We start from the raw sequence: 17,606 nt of genomic DNA, 5'->3' as shown, positions 1-17,606 counted from the left end.
ATGGGAGATTGTGGGTGGAGGCTCACTTCCTTTTGGTTATTTTCCCTTACGTACTAAATCTATTATAACTTTTTAGCTCTGTAATGATCAAAATGATCAGTACTTTGTATACTGAACAAAAATATAAATGCAACATGCAACAATTTCAAAGATTTTCCTGAGTTACAGTTCATATAAGGAAATCAGTCAATTTAAATAAATTCATAAGGCCCTAATCTATGGATTTCACATGACTGGGAATACAGATATGCATCTGTTGGTTACAGATACCTTTAAACAAAGTTAGGGGTGTGTATCAGAAAACCAGTCAGTATCTGGTGTGCACTGTTTTCTCTGCTACTGCACGGCAAGCGGTACAGGAGCTCCAAACCCATGTCCAAGAGGCTTCTAAACAGCTTCTACACCCAAGCCATAAGACTCCTGAACTTCTAATCAAATGGCTACCCAGACTATTTGCATTGCCCCCCCCCCCCTTTTTCTACGGTGCTGCTACTCTGTTATTATCTATGCATAGTCACTTTAATAACTCTACCTACATGTACATATTACCTAAATACCTCGACTAACCGGTGCCCCCGCACATTGACTCTGTACCGGTACCCCCTGTATATAGCCTCGCTATTGTTATTTTACTGCTGCGCATTAATTATTTGTTACTTTTATTTGTAACTTTTTTAAGGTATTTTCTTAAAACTGCATTGTTGGTTAAGGGCTTGTAAGTAAGCATTTCACTGTAAGGTCTACCTACACCTGTTGCATTCGGGCATGTGACAAATAACATTTGATTTGATAGAGTTCATCAGGCTTGTGTCCTGTGGAGTGTTGTCCCACTCGTTTCCAATAGCTGTGCGAAGTTGCTGAATATTGGCAGGAATTGGAACACGCTGTCGTACACGTCGATCCAGAGCATCCCACACATGCTCATTGGGTGACATGTCTGGTGAGTATACAGGCCATGGAAGAACTGGCACATTTTTAGCTTTGTTTCAGAACATTAAATCCTCTGGCAATTCAATTGCACACTCCCTCAAAACTTGAGACATCTGTGATATTGTGTTGTGTGACAAAACTGCACATTTTAGAGTGGCCTTTTATTGTCCCAAGCACAAGGTGTACCTGTATAATGATAATGCTGTTTAATTAGCTTCTTGATATACCACACCTGTCAGGTGGATGGTTTATCTTGGCAAATGAGAAATGTTCACTAACAGGGATGTAAACTAATTGTGTGGACAAAATTTGAGAGAAATACGTTTTTTTGTGCCTATGGAACATTTCTGGGATCATTTATTTCAGCTCATGAAACATGGGACCAACACTTTACATGTTGCGTTTTTATTTTTGTTCTGTGTATTTATGTACGGTACCTTAAAAAAAAAGTTTACAGGTACATATATGTGGAAAATAGCAAATGGAAAATAATAAATGGAAACTGAATTAACTGAATATGAAATTATGTTAATTTGTATATTGTATCTGTAACCCCCCCCACACTGAAAATAATTTCAAAAATTACAATTATTATTATCATTTATTTGTTGTAATGTTGTAATAATGGTGTTATAATTCCATAACATTCCCACTGGGGTCATGTATGTATGATACTTTAAATATAAGTTTAACCTAACAACAGCTCTAGGATCAGATTACTCTACCTACAATCCTGACCTGAACCCTGCATTAGAGGGATGATGAATATCTGACCCTGTTTTCAGGGTCAACTACCTGAAGCTGAGGGTAATTAGCAAAGGCTGGTAGGTAAATAGCACCATCTGGTAGTGATCAGGAGTATGGCAGCGAGAAGGCAGAGAGATCGCTAACCCCCATGTGAAGACCATTAATTCACCAAAACGCGAATACTGTAGTCGGACCCTTCTCTGCATGCCACTCTATCTGCTATGCATGAGCAATACCAATATGTGGCAGCTCGATTTATCCTCATCTGACTCTGATTTATATTTAATCAAATATGGACTTGATTGCCATTTCTGTCATATTGTGATTTTTTTAATAATGAAGCTGTAGCTGGATGGATACGTATACTTTTACTTTCCACACATTTTAAACAGCTACATTCTTGATCGTTGTGAAACTTACCTCATATCGTAACAGAAACACTTCCCATTTTTGTATCACACCATTGATTCACATTTGGGAGGGGGTTGTAAACTAGGTTCTCGATATCAGACGTCTTTATTTATCAATAAAAGTGTATACCACTAAATATTGTACATCTTTAAAAGATAGCCTACTGTTTTTAGCAAAGTTGTAACTAAATGACCCGTAAAAAACATTATAGATCATAAAAACATTCGGAAAAACACCCCTTGTCTACTTTTTGAAACATCCCAATTAGGTTCAGCAAGTGCGTTGGGCGTGACTTTTTGACAGTCATTAGTTTCAACTATTTTTTTCGTGCACTTGAAGCGGGGAAAGTTTGCGCGGCAGTGTGTTTAATTTATTCTGTTTTAACGGTTTTAGAAATGGTGAGTATTTAGCTAAGTCTGTGTTTTGGCAATGATCCAACCACAATATTTATATATGTTAGTGAACAAATGAATGAATTGCCCGGCCTCTACTACGTCTAGTGAACAGTTTGCTGAGACGCAGATAATGTTAGCGAACTGATATTTTTATAGCTGTCCAATTTCTCGCACAAGCGAGCTAAAGTTCCCTGACTTAAGCGAACTTGTAAACTACAAGTGTAACATTTCTAGGTCATTATCTAAAAGACTAACTAGCATGCTCGATTAAAACCAGCTGATATGCCAGTTTATTACAAGGTTAACTATGTTTATAGCTAAGTAGGTAGTTGACATGGCTAGCTGCCAGCTCTGGTGATGGTGGTTGCCTCGTGCCTCCTAGTCTAGCTAGCCAGGGCCCTGGCACTAAAATATAATCGTTCATAAGCTGTCTAGGCAGCTAGTTGATATGTCGAAGTTGTAGTTAGCACAGATTAATACAAATTTGTTAGAACTAATCAGTTTTTCTATTAAGTGGTTGGGAACTAGCTACCTAGCCGGGAACTGTCGGACAATATCCTGATTGCTGAACTATAAGTGGATTGTGCTCATGATTGTCAACGATTTCCCGCTTGCCTTTTTGAAATTCTATTAGAGTGAATGAGCTCATCCAGTATATTAGCTAGCTAACGCCTTTCATCTGTGACTGAACTAGCTAGCTAGGTCAGTAGATTAAAGTTATCTATCTGATGATTGACGCCTACTCTGGTACTGGCCACAATGGATGCCTACATTAGTTGGCTAATATCTTTCAGCTAACTTCTTCAGCAGGCTGTTGTGGTTGCTTATAGAAAAGTGCCAGGCAAATGAACTAGTGACCAATTAAATATTTACTTTATTCTCTTTATTCCAGGATATTCAGAAACAGAGAGATGGATTTCAGACATCCCTAAATTTGAAGCTGCCAAATGGTTATATTTTACCTGAAGGTAGAATGACACCAAACACACTTTTTGTTGGAGGAATCGACATGAAGGTGAATAACTGCTATAGTGTATATTCTTGTGTTCTTGTGTTCTTTCTGCTGGCATTTCCATTTTCGAATATTTTATTGACTTTTTAATATTGATTATTTTTTATTTACATTTTTTATATTTTGATATTGACCACTGCACTGAGCTTGCAAGTAAGCATTTCACTGTACCGTTGACACCTGCTGTATCCTGTGCAAGTGAAAAATAAACTTTGATTTGATTACTTATTATGCAGAGCCTCCACATGGGGAAGTCTATGATTAAGTGTGCTTTGGAGGGGGTGAGAATGTTTCACTGGGATAGTTTCTGTTCATTTGGCCTGCTCACTGGAATTAAACTGATCCTTAACCAAAAATAATTCCCTAATGGATACAATAAAGTCAACATCTAACTTGCTCATATGGCCCTTTTTTTTTTAGGTGGATGAGAATGAAATCCGGGACTTCTTTGCGAGATTTGGCGCGGTGAAAGAAGTGAAAATCATCACTTACCGCGGAGGCATCTGCAAAGGGTGAGTCCCAAATTAGTAGGCTGTAGTCAAGGCAATTGGATCCATCCAAATAAACCTTGCCTTATATGGAACAATGTCATTCTTTGTGTAGATATGGATTTGTTTACTTCAATGAAGATGTCGACATCCAAACCATCGTTGAAGTAAGAACCATTTATTTAACATAATGCATCTTAAATGGAGTCAAGTCTTTAAAACTTTGCCTTCATTCTAATCACAAGCGAATGTTTCCTCTTCACCGTGTTTACTCTGCAGCAACAGATCAGTTTTAAAGGACGGAAACTGAAGCTGGGTCCAGCAATCATGAAGGAAAGGAGCTCACGTGAGTGTTGCTTCACTTGTGTTCATTTTTTAAATCTGTGTGTTTGTAGTAGCTATTTGACCTTGTCTTTTGTACTCTATTGCCACTGCTGAAGTCTGGGTTGTGGCTAAACATGTTCCAGGTCAACTGCATTGCAGATGTTGTATAGCATCAACCAATGGTGGCGTGCCAGGTCATCGACTGCAGTCAGACATCAAAATTGCTACATCAAATGATGTGGTTAGCTGACCACATCAAAGCATTGTGAGATCTGGCATTCTGTTTATTTGTTTGCCCCGCCCAGGTTCCATGCCGTCTCACCTGGTTGATCAGGTCCCCTGGATGAGCCCCTCCCAGTACATCTACTGCACCTGCTGCTCTCCTATGGGAGTGGGTGTGGCTCAGCCCTCACCTGTACTCAACGGGGGCAATCCCTACATCCAGGTAAGGCCCTGTCATCACCCCAAAGCCACTGGCTGTGTCCCAAATGACACCCTATTCCCTATATAGTACACTACTTTTGACCAGGTCCCTGTGTGCCTTTAAGAACACAGACACTGTTGCAAGATGGCGCCAAAGAACATGGCTAATGTTTTACATTCTTTTAACCAATTGTGCTATTTTGTTAGTTTTTTTGCATTTTGTGTAATTTATTTTGTACATAATGTTGATGCTACTGCCTCTTATGACCGAAAATAACTTCTGGACATCAGAACAGTGATTACTCACCTTGGGACTGGAAGAAACTTTTTCCTTTAACGAGTCCGACGAGAAGGATATACTGCTTTCACTGGAACAGGCCCAGATCCCCGTAATTTGCTTGAAGAAAAGACGCAGGAAAGGGGGCCGCAGATCAGGCTGCTTTCTGAGAATCGGTAGGCGAGTGAGTAAACTCCCACTGCCATCCGTTGTTCTTTGCTAACGTGCAATCGTTGGAAAATAAAATTGATGACTTAAGATTATCCTACCAACGGGACATTAAAAACAGTAATATGTTTCACCGAGATGTGGCTGAACGATGATACGGATAATATAGAGCTGGCGGACTTTTCCATGCACCTGCAGAACAGAGAAGCTACATCTGGTAAGACGAGGGGTGGGGGTGTGTGTCTTTGTCAATAACGGCTAGTGCGCGATGTGTAATATTAGGGGAGTCTCGAGGTATTGCTCGCCTGAGGTAAAGTACATTATAATAAGCTGTAGACCACACTATTTACCAAGAGTTCTCATCTATATTATTCGTAGCTGTCTATTTACCACCACAGAACGAAGCTGGCACTAACACCACTCTCAACCAACTCTATAAGGCCATAAGCAAAGAAGAAAATGCTCACCCAGAAACGATGTTCCTAGTGGCTGGGAACTTTAATGCAGACAAACCTAAATCAGTTTCACCCCCCAAAAAAATCCAGCATGTCACATGTGCAACCAAAGGAGAAAAAAATCCTAAACCACCTTTACTCCACACACAGAGATGCATACAAAGCTCTCCCCTGCCCTCCATTTGGCAAATCTGACGATAATTCTATTCTCCTGATTCCTGCTTACATGCAAAAACTAAAGCAGGAAGTACCAGTGACCCCCCCCCCCTCAATACAGAAGTGGTCAGATGATGCGGATGCTACACTACAGGACTGTTTTGCTAGCTCAGACTGGAATATGTTCCGGGATTCATCCAATGGCACTGAGGAGTACACCACCTCAGTCTTCGGCTTCATCAATAAGTGCATCGACGACGTCGTCCCCACAGTGACCGTACGTACATATCCCAACCAGAAGCCATGGATTACAGGCAACATCCGCATCAAGCTAAAGGCTAAAGCTGCCTCTTTCAAGGAGTGGGAGACTAATCCGGACGCTTTTAAGAAATCCCGCTATGCCCTCAGACGAACCATCAAACAAGCAAAGCGTCAATACAGGATTAAGATTGAATATTACTACACCGGCTCTGACGCTTTTCGGATGTTGCAGGGCTTGAAAACTATGGACTACAAAGGGAAATCCACACGAGCTGCACAGTGACGCGAGCCTACCAGACGAGCTAAATAACTTCTATGCTCGCTTCGAGGCAAGCAACACTGAAGCATGCACGAGAGCACCAGCTGTTCTGGATGACTGTGTGATAACGCTCTCGGTAGCCGATGTGAACAAAACCTTTAAACAGGTCAACATTAGGAAAGCTGCTGGGCCAGATGGATTACCAGGATGTGTACTCAAGGCATGCGTGGCCCAACTCAAGTGTCTTTGCTGACATTTTCAACCTCTCCTTGACCGAGTCTAATACCTACATGTTTCAAGCAGACCACCATAGTCCCTGTGCCCAAGGAAGCGAAGGTAACCTGCCTAAATGATTACCGCCCCGTAGCACTCACGTCAGTAGCCATGAAGTACTATGAAAAGTTGGTCATGGCTCACATCAACAGCATCCTCCCGGATACCCTAGACCCACTCCAATTTGCATACCACCCCAACAGATCCACAGATGATGCAATCTCACTCCACATTGACCTGTTCTACCTGGACAAAAGGAACACCTATGTGAGAATGCTGTTCACTGACTACAGCTCAGCATTCAACACAATAGTGCCAACAAATACCTCCCTCAGCAACTGGATCCTGGACTTCCTGACAGGCTGCTCCCAGGTGGTAAGGGTAGGCAACAACACTTCTGCCACGCTGATCCTCAACACTGGGGCCCCTCAGGGGTGTGTACTTAGTCCCCTCCTGTACTCTCTGTTCACCCACGACTGCGTGGCCAAACACGACTCCGACACCATTAAGTTTGCTGACGACACCGACAATGACGAGACGGCCTATAGGAAGGAGGTCAGAGAACTGGCAGTGTGGTGCCAGGACACCAACCTCTCCCTCAAAAGGCGGGCCGAACAGGCCCCCATTAACATCGAGGCTGTTGTGGAGCAGGTCAAGAGTTTCAAGTTTCTTGGTGTCCACATACACAACGAACTATCATGGTCCAAACATACGAAGACAGTCGTGAAGAGGGCAGGACAAAACCTTGACATGGGTCCCCAGATCCTCAAAAAGTTCTACAGCTGCACCATCGAGAGCATCCTGACCAGGCATCACAGCCTGGTATGGCAACTGCTCGGGATCTGACCATAAGGTGCTACAGAGGGTAGTGTGTACTGCCCAGTTCATCACCGGGGCCAAGCTTCCTGCCATCCAGGACCTACAGTTGAAGTTGGAAGTTTACATACACCTTAGCCAAATACATTTCAACTGAGTTGTTCACAATTCCTGACATTTAATCCTAGTAAAAATTCCCTGTCTTAGGTCAGTTAGGATCACCACTTTATTTTAAGAACGTGAAATGTCAGAATAATAGTAGTCTTTTATTTCTTTCGTCACATTCCCAGTGGGTCTGAAGTTTACATGCACTCAATTAGTATTTGGTAGCATTGCCTTAAACGTTTGACCCAAGTTTAAATTGTTTTGGGTAGCCTTCCACAAGCTTCCCACAATAAGTTGGGTGAATTTTGTCCCATTTCGCCTGACAGAGCTGGTGTAACTGAGTCAGGTTTGTAGGCCTCCTTGGTTGCACATGCTTCTTCAGTTCTGCCCACAAATGTTCTATAGGATTGAGGTTTGGCCACTCCAATACCTTGACTTTGTTGTCCTTAAGCCATTTTGCCACAACTTTGGACGTATGCTTGGTGTCATTGTCCATTTGGAAGACCCATTTGCGACCAAGCTTTAACTTCCTGACTGATGTTTTGAGATGTTGCTTCAATATATCCACATGATTCCCCTGCCTCATGATGCCATCTATTTTGTGAAGTGCACCAGTCTCTCATGATGCTGCCACCCCAGTGCTTCACGGTTGGGAGGGTGTTCTTCGGCTTGCACGCCTCCCCCTTTTTCCTCCAAACATAACGATGGTTATTATGGCCAAACAGTTCTATTTTTGTTTAATCAGACCAAAGGACATTTCTCCAAAAAGTACGATCTTTGTCCCCATGTGCAGTTGCAAACCGTAGTCTGGCTTTTTTATGGCGGTTTTGGAGCAGTGGCTTCTTCCTGGCTGAGCAGCCTTTCAGGTTATGTCAATATAGGACTCATTTTACTGTGGATATAGATACTTTTGTACCTGTTTCCTCCAGCATCTTCACAAGGTCCTTTGCTGTTGTTCTGGGATTTGCACTTTTCGCACAAGTACGTTCATCTCTAGGAGACAGAACGCGTGTCCTTCCTGAGCGGTATGACGGTTGTGTGGTCCCGTGGTGTTTATACTTGCATACTATTGTTTGTACAGATGAACATGGTACCGTCAGGCGTTTAGGAATTGCTCCCTTGGAGGTCTACAATTTTTTTTCTGAGGTATTGGCTGATTTCTTTTGTTTTTGCCATGATGTCAAGCAAAGAGGCACTGAGTTTTAAGGTAGGCCTTGAAATGCATCCACAGGTACACTTCCAATTGACTAATGATGTCAATTATCCTATCAGAAGCTTCTAAAGCCATGACATAAATTTCTGGAATTTTCCAAGCTGTTTAAAGGCACAGTCAACATAGTGTATGTAAACTTCTGACCCACTGGAATTGTGATACAGTTAAATAATATCTGTTAACAATTGTTGGAAAAATTACTTGTCATGCACAAAGTAGATGTCTTAACTGACTTGCCAAAACTCTAGTTCGTGAACAAGAAATGTGTGGAGTGGTTGAAAAACAAGTTTTAATGTCTCCAACCTAAGTGTATGTAAACTTCTGACTTCAACTGTATATAATAGGCGGTATCAGAGGAAGGCCCATAAAATTGTCAGACTCCAGTCACCCAAGTTATAGACTGTTTTCTCTGCTACCGCACGGCAAGCGGTACCGGAGCGCCAAGTCTAGGACCAAAAGGCTCTTCAACAGCTTCTACTCCCAAGCCATAAGACTGCTGAACAATTAATAAAATCTCCACCGGACTATTTACTTTGACCCCCCCCTCCCTTTTGTACAGTGCTGCTGCTCGTTGTATATTATCTATGCATAGTCACCTCACCTACATGTACAAATTACCTCAACTACCCCGCACACTGACTCAGTACCGGTACCCCCTGTATATGGCCTCATTATTCTTATTGTGTTACTTTGTATTTATTTTTTACTTTAGTCTATTTGGTAAATATGTTAACTCTTTTTGAACTGCACTGTTAAGGGCTTGTAAGTAAGCATTTCACTGTAAGGTCTACACTTGTTGTATTTGGCGCATGTGACAAATAAAGTTTGATTTGAAGATGGGCTTGGATCAGTTCACACTTTTGGACTAATAGTGGTCCCAAAAGTGCACCTGCCCACCATGTTCAGTAGGCAGACACTGGACGTTGCAAATAGAAATGTCCTGAATAGAGCTGACAGGATTCCTTATTCTAGATATCAGAGGCATGTTTTTTTTCTATATAACATTCCACAACGCTGTGCTCTGCTAAACATGGCCCAAGAAAACTACACAAGTGCTCCTAAAATTACACCAGATTGACAGACTATATATATATATATATATTCGTTTTTTCCCTCTTTTCTCAGCCTTACTCATATAACGGCCTTCAAGGAGTCATGATGCCACAGATGCCCATGAGCTACTCACAAACCGCCTACGCGTACCAGGTAAACACATACTTGTACAGGCAGTGAACGTATTAATAAAACAACTTTTTTGTCCCCTGGAGAAAACACGCAATACAACATGACACATTGAGCATCAACAATTATAATATACTAAACTAATATACATGCGTTAAATGCTAGATGCATAGACCACCCACATTCCTCTGACATACTGTACCATAGCATGATCGACAGTCCCACCTGCTTCCCATATTCCAAGTGGAGGAATAAAAGGATGCTTATGTGTTCCTGTATGTCTGACCTTTGACCCCCTGCTCTCCTCCCAGTACGCCTCACCACACTGGACCGGGGAGCAGAGGACACGGCTTGTCAACCAGGTGACGCTCACGTCTTCTGAATGACTGTCTATACCTTTTGGTTACTGTTAAGTATGCATGCCCAGATATGTCATTTTATTTGAACTGATTGGAATGTTTGTACCGTCTGTATTGTCGGCTGGTCAAGTAATGGCCTCTGGGTGGCAGTGTTTGGCAAAGCTTATATTGTGTTGGTGTGAGTCCTTTGAGCGCACAAACAGTACCATCCGCCAGTCTGTATCAGTAATTCATGTGTAGGCTAAGGATGACTGATTTTCTCCAAGGGTGTTTTTGCGGTAATAGCTCCTGTGTTAAGGTTCACTGTGGTTGTTTCAGCCGGCTCATTATTTGATGTGATGTGGTGCCCCGTTTCCAGAACTTTGTGGACTGTGGAGTCCAGACTCTGCTGACTCTGCTGTAGCACACGGACCCTCCTGTACCAGGTGAGCACATACAAACACACACCCTGACCCTGACCCTCTCAGTGTACCGGGTGAACACACACCCTGACCCTGACCCTCTCAGTGTACCGGGTGAACACACACCCTGACCCTCTCAGTGTACCGGGTGAACACACACCCTGACCCTCCCAGTGTACCGGGTGAACACACACCCTGACCCTCCCAGTGTACCGGGTGAACACACACCCTGACCCTCCCAGTGTACCGGGTGAACACACACCCTGACCCTCCCAGTGTACCGGGTGAACACACACCCTGGCCCTCCCACTAGGGTTGTCAACGACAAAAGAAAACCTTGGTTGACCGAGTCATCCTGTTCTTTTGATCAATCGATTGGTCTTTTTTTAAACTTATTTTTCCATATAGACAAACACCCTATGTGTTTGAATAAGACCAACTACATATGCACCTAGATTGACTGAAGCTTTGATTAAATAATTAAGACACACAAATTACTCAGGGCCCGATGGTCACACTGTTAAAAAATAAACTAGGGTCTGTGTGACTGGCGCACGTTGTCGCACTCCTCCCTACTGCAGTGAAAAGGCACCACAGCACAGGAAGTGTTTATTGCGCTCTCTGTGCTGAAGCTGATACATCATTTCAGCCATTTAGTTTCTTGTCTGACTGAAAAGTTCTGTTACTGAAATCCCTAATTTGTTTAGGAAAAACATTCCCTCAACCCTTGCTCTCTTTACGTGAAACATGTAAGCATCGCATGCATGTGACCAATAGGGCTCCCGAGTGGCACAGCGGTCTAAGGCACTGCATCTCATTGCTGGAGTCGTCACTACAGGCCCTGGTTTGAAATCGGGCTGTATCAAAACCGGCCATGGTTGGGAGTCCCATAGGGCGGCGCACAATTGGCCCAGCGCTGTCCGTGTTAGGGGAGGGTTAGGCCGGGGTAGGCCGTAATTGTAAAATAATTTGTTCTTAACTGACTTGCCTTGTTAAATAAAGTTTTTTTTTTTTTTTATAAAAAAAATGGGACTGACCTATAGCCTATTAATCACATCAATTAATTGGCTATAACAAACTCCCAACACAGTAACACGTGACAGCAAAATGGATGCAGAGGACGTAAAAAATAAACTGGAAATGGGCGAATGTTTACTGGTTGCTCAGGGGAAGTCAGATCTGTGGAAGACATTTGACTTAGTTGTGGAAACTACTGGAGATAAAGAAAAAGCAGGGTATAGGATGGAGGTCGACCGATTATGATTTTTCAGCGCCGATACCGATTAATCAGCCGTTTTTACATATGAAATAATGACAATTACAACAATACTGAATGAACAATGAACACTTTTATTTTAACTTAATACATAAATAAAATCTATTTCGTCTCAAATAAATAATGAAACACACTCGATATGGTTTAAATAATGCATAAACAGTGTTGGAGAAGAAAGTAAAAGTGCAATATGTGCAATGTAAAAAAGCTAACGTTTAAATTCCTTGCTCAGAACATATGAAAGCTGGTGGTTCAATATTACCGGGAAAGAAATATTAGGTTGCTGTAATTATAGGAATTATGACGTGTCGACTATTTCTCTCTATACCATTTTGTATTTCATATACCTTTGACTATTGAATGTTCTTATAGGCACTAGTATTGCCAGCCTAATCTCAGGAGTTGATAGGCTTGAAGTCATAAACAGCGCTGTGATCAAGAATTGCTAAGAGCTGCTGGAAAACGCAGTAAAGAGTGAATGAATGCTTACGAGCCTGCTGCTGCCTACCACCGCTCAGACTGCTCTATCAAATCATAGGCATAATTATAATATAATAATCGCACAGATACGAGCCTTAGGTCATTAATATGGTCAAATCCTGAAACTATCATTTCGAAACTGAAACGTTTATTCTTTCGGTGAAATACGCAACCTTTCCGTATTTTATCAAACGGGTGGCAACCCTAAGTCAAAATTTTGCTGTACATTGCACAACCTTCAACGTTATGTCATAATTATGTAAAATTCTAGCAAATTAGTTTGCAACGAGGCAGGCGGCCCAAACTGTTTAATATACTCTGACTCTGCGTGCAATGAACGCAAGAGAAGTGACACAATTTCCCTAGTTAATATTGCCTGCTAACATGAATTTCTTAACTACATATGCAGGTAAAAAAATATACTCCTGTGTATTGATTTTAAGGCAAAAGATGTTTATGGCTAGGTACATTCGTGCAACGATTGTGCTTTTTTCACGAATGCGCCCTTGTTAAATCATCACCCGTTTGGCGAAGTAGGCTGTGATTTGATGATAAATTGATTATATGCAACGCAGGACAAGCTAGTTAACCCAGTAATAGCCTCAACTATGAGTAGTTAACTAGTGATTGTGAAGATTGATTGTTTTTTATAGGATAAGTTTTATAGGATAATGCTAGCAACTTACTTTGGCTCCTTGCTGCACTCGCGTAACAGGTGGTCAGCCTGGCACGCAGTTTCCTCGTGGAATGCAATGTAATCGGCGTCCAAAAATGCTGATTACCGATTGTTATGAAAACTTGAATTTGGCCCTAATTAATCGGCCACTTCCTCTAGTATAGGAGGAAGTGTTGCGTGAGTATTGTGTGCCAAACAGTTGCTGTTAGATTACAATACTTTGTCTGACCATTTGGAACAGTGTAAACAACACTAAGTAAATAAGTGTACCAGTCTGTTCTAAAAAAATATATATATATATAAAGCCTTTATTACAGCAGACAGAAAACAGGCTAATTATTCAAAGCTTGCTTTGTTATTTAATTTTAAAACAAAAATACTTGATTGTGTTTCAAAGCATGAATGCTCTGTGATGGCATGAACGAATGATTGATACAATAGCCTATATATTGAAATATAGACCTAAGTAAGTTACGGTATTAAGACTAAACAGGATGTGCTCCTACAGCTCGCTGGTGGCTATACAAGGCTGTTATACAAAGCCTACTAATGATAACATGTTATTATGATCATAATAAATCCTAAATCAATCATTATTACAGCATAGCAAAGATTTAAAAACAAATCTGTGAAATTGCTTTATCCGGCATTTTGCCGTTGCATGAGGCTTGGTGCTCATGGAATCAGTAAGCTCTTAAACAAACACTCAAACAGGCAACAGAAGCAAGATCTGTTTTATTTCTGTAGATATATATGAATTATTTATAAAGCCAGGCACATTTTAAGTTGGGCAATTGATTATAGACCTAATTTAAGTTGGTTTCCTCTCCTCAATTTTCTTAGACAATTAGGCTAAGTCAAGGGCTGTTCCTTCTCCGCTGCTGCTGCCTCCGTCGCATTGTTCTCAATCCCAATATGCTGGTTAACTTTGCTAATATGCATTTAGCAACATAGGGAAAGGCGCCGATTCTGCGGCGCACTGAAGATTATATTTCAGAACCGCGGACAGTGACCGTATCCAATGCAGGAAAAAGCGCATTTGTTATAAAATATTAGATTTGTTACTGTTGCACCATTTATTTTTACCAAATATAACCATATACAATTCAATTCAATTTCAATTCAATTTTATTTTATATAGCCCTTCGTACATCAGCTAATATCTCGAAGTGCTGTACAGACACCCAGCCTAAAACCCCAAACAGCTAGTAATGCAGGTGTAGAAGCACGGTGGCTAGGAAAAACTCCCTAGAAAGGCCAAAACCTAGGAAGAAACCTAGAGAGGAACCAGGCTATGAGGGGTGGCCAGTCCTCTTCTGGCTGTGCCGGGTGGAGATTATAACAGAACTATGCCAAGATGTTCAAAAATGTTCATAAGTGACAAGCATGGTCAAATAATAATCATGAATAATTTTCAGTTGGCTTTTCATAGCCGATCATCAAGAGTTGAAAAACAACAGGTCTGGGACAGGTGGCGGTTCCATAACCGCAGGCAGAACAGCTGAAACTGGAATAGCAGCAAGGCCAGGCGGACTGGGGACAGCAAGGAGTCACCACGGCCGGTAGTCCCGACGTATGGTCCTAGGGCTCAGGTCCTCCGAGAGAAAGAAAGAGAGAAGGAGAAAATTAGAGAGCGCCAAGATTTTCAAAATGTTCATAAATGACAAGCATGGTCAAATAATAATCAGGAATAAATCTCAGTTGGCTTTTCATAGCCGATCATTAAGAGTTGAAAACAGCAGGTCTGGGACAGGTAGGGGTTCCGTAACCGCAGGCAGAACAATTCCAGTATCACATGTCTTGTTGATGTACTGTGCCATCTCTACGGCCTCCGCAATGGATTAGTCCACCGAGACAGGTGCGAGTCAGACAGGTGTCCTGTGCACCATGATTTAAACATTCTTTTTTATTGCTACTGCTCGACTAAAGAAATCTTGGTCAGCCTATCGCCCAAACAATCGACCACTCGACTAAATGTGGTCAGGCCAAGTGAGCACACAATGACCCCCCCACCCCCCCGCTGTACCAGGTGCTCATACACACACTGACCCCCCACCCCCCCGCTGTACCAGATGCTCATACACACACTGACCCCCCACCCCCCCGCTGTACCAGGTGCTCATACACACACTGACCTCCCGCTGTCTTAGCCCTTTCTATACATCTTTCCTTTCTCCTCTACGATCTCTGACCATCTCCCTTGTTCTTACAACTGTTCTCTACCTCTAGTCTACAGTGATTTCTTCTCACAAAGATTTTAGTATTTAGTTATTGTGGTGTTCAGTGCTGATTTGAATGCTCAAAGTGAATTGTCTGCTTTTTTTTTTTTAAAGAAGCAATGTCTGTAGATTGTCATCATCCATAACAATCTGTCCATCCTGAAGAACCTTCTATCCTCTTTCCTCTCGTTGTCAGACTGTGGACAGTCCTAGTATCTCAATTTGTCTTCCCGCGATTACTCGCTTCTTTCTCAACTGTATTGGAGGAGATGGACCCAAGGTCATTCTGAATGCAATTCGAGGAGAGAGAATGCGAGGAAGTGAGAAGACCAATTGAGATACTAGAACTGTCCAAACAGTCTGACAACTAAAGGAAAGAATCGCCTACTTCTCAACCCATTGGCTTGGACGGTCAGAGGGGAGGGACATCTGACCGTCTCATCCAATGGGTCTTGAGAAGGTGAGAGGACGCAAGGAATCAAAAAATGGAATTGAAAAAGCCCTATAATCCTAGCTGATGGTTTGCTGAATGCTTGTCTGTTTTCTGTCCACCACAGGGGGTGATGTGTGCCAGTCTGCACTATGACAAGATGACATCCTGGCCTTTGGAGCGCTAGAAGCAACAGAAACTTAAAAAATATACATTACCTGGATGCTTTCTCTCCCTGACATCCCTCGCTCGCTTTGAGACCCATTTTAACACACCGACCGTGGCGGCTCAACACTTGCACCTGATGGGCGTGGCCACTGTGACTGCTCCATGATTGGCTTGGCTAGGACCACGGTCCTGGGGTTTAGACCGCTTTTAAACCACCTCAACCACTGCCACGCAGGGAAGAGAGGAAGTAATTTTGGTGCTTCAGCATTCTCATAACACAAGGCAATGTGTGGTGTCACTTTTTTTTTTTTTTTGTGGTTTTTGTTGGGTTTTTTGATTGTCCCAAACCAAAAAAAGACTTTTACGCTCACCTGTGTATTTATATTTTATTTTTTACTATTTATGTTGAAATTATTTTAATGTCGGTTTGTTTGGGTTTAAGCTTTTAGCGGGGCCTCTCTGTACATAGATTTGTAATACAGTAAATTAATCTTTAGAATAGTGAGATCGATTAACTTTCCCTTTATTAATTCACGTTCCATCCCCATTCTCCTTCATTTAAGATAAACTAGTGCGTTGAATTATTATGAGGGCAGCATTGGGCACAACTCTAACACATTTTTCAGGTACTTTTTTTTGTTCCTGTCTTAATAAGCTACTTTAGTCACCATTTTATTTAGTTTTCCATCACTGAATTCCAATTGCCTGCCTGCTTTTCTGTTATGAGGGGTTTATTGAAAATATTTTTGTTTATTTAGATTTGGGATGCACTGATATCTTGAGTGTTGCTGTTTCCAAAGTTATGGATCATTTTATTGTGGCACTGGTCAATGTTTCTTAGGTTACGTCCCAAATGGCACCCTGTTCCCTATTTAGTGCACTACTTTTGACTAAGGCCCTGATCAGAAGTAGTGAACTATATGGGGTGCCATTTGGGGAGTTGACTTGGACTGTTCCAGCTCTTCCTCTTCCAAGAGGAAAATCACTGTCAATTTCCCCTGAAGGTGTTGATAAACTACTTTTATAATGCAGCCTGGGTCGGGAAACCTGTTTTTTTTTTATTCACTCAAATTAAGGACATAACTAAAAGCAATGTGTTCCATCACTACAGTTTGAAGTTCACTTTATTGAGAGAAATTGTTGCTCTGATTTTTGTTCAGTGTGTTTTATAAGTTGTTGTTTTTTCGAGATGGTGTCATTTAGATTTCATGAATGAAAACCCTGATGTAATCACGTTTCAGGCCGCTGGGTTAACTGGGTGCATTTAAATGGGATGACAACATTTGGATACATCGGGTCATGGGTGGGATTTCATATCAGTAACCATCCAGCGGTTTGCCCAGGTGTATATGGACTAGATCTCTTGGTTTACTTTTCTTTGTCAAGTCTCCTGCTGTTACCCATGCTGTTTTGTACCCAAGCTTGTTTAAAATGGCACCCTATTGCTTACAGTGCACTACTTCTCTGGTCGAAAGTAGTGCACTATAGGGAATAACATTTGTGATGTAACCTAGCTGTTGATCTTAAAGGAATCTAATCATGTTGATGGGAATATGATGGTTAGAGCTTTTCTAGATCACTGTACTGGTTTAAGTTGGGTTCTTGTTGAGGTGTTCTTGTTGAGGTGTTCATGTTGACAATTTAAGGTTTGGTTTTTGTTTAAAAAATATATATATACAAATAAATTTGAATTAAGTAATCA

At 41.7% G+C, this 17,606-nt stretch overlaps 2 protein-coding genes across 4 annotated transcripts in view; one reads left to right on the top strand and one right to left on the bottom strand.

Moving 5' to 3' along the window:
* Positions 1 to 5,630, bottom strand: part of LOC139555132 (butyrophilin subfamily 1 member A1-like) — a 24,785-nt gene extending 19,155 nt beyond the window's left edge. The window contains exon 1 of one of the 3 annotated variants that reach the window (XM_071368654.1): positions 5,038 to 5,630. The gene's annotated coding sequence lies outside the window, so the exon portion shown is untranslated. The remainder of the gene's footprint in view (positions 1 to 5,037) is intronic. The other 2 variants (XM_071368655.1, XM_071368656.1) reach the window with 2 other exon arrangements.
* On the top strand, positions 2,379 to 17,606 carry LOC139555131 (deleted in azoospermia-like). The gene is made up of 10 exons (XM_071368653.1): positions 2,379 to 2,486; positions 3,376 to 3,498; positions 3,916 to 4,007; positions 4,099 to 4,150; positions 4,263 to 4,329; positions 4,613 to 4,752; positions 9,839 to 9,919; positions 10,207 to 10,257; positions 10,613 to 10,679; positions 15,864 to 17,606. The coding sequence occupies exons 1-9, from the start codon at positions 2,484 to 2,486 to the stop codon at positions 10,655 to 10,657; spliced, it is 654 nt and encodes a 217-aa protein (XP_071224754.1). The 5' UTR covers positions 2,379 to 2,483; the 3' UTR covers positions 10,658 to 10,679; positions 15,864 to 17,606.

The sequence above is a fragment of the Salvelinus alpinus genome, chromosome 26, assembly GCF_045679555.1.
Source record: "Salvelinus alpinus chromosome 26, SLU_Salpinus.1, whole genome shotgun sequence".
Taxonomy (NCBI): Eukaryota; Metazoa; Chordata; class Actinopteri; order Salmoniformes; family Salmonidae; genus Salvelinus; species Salvelinus alpinus.
The sequence above is the reverse complement of the archived record's forward strand: the minus strand, read 5'-3'. Positions and strand labels throughout refer to the sequence as shown.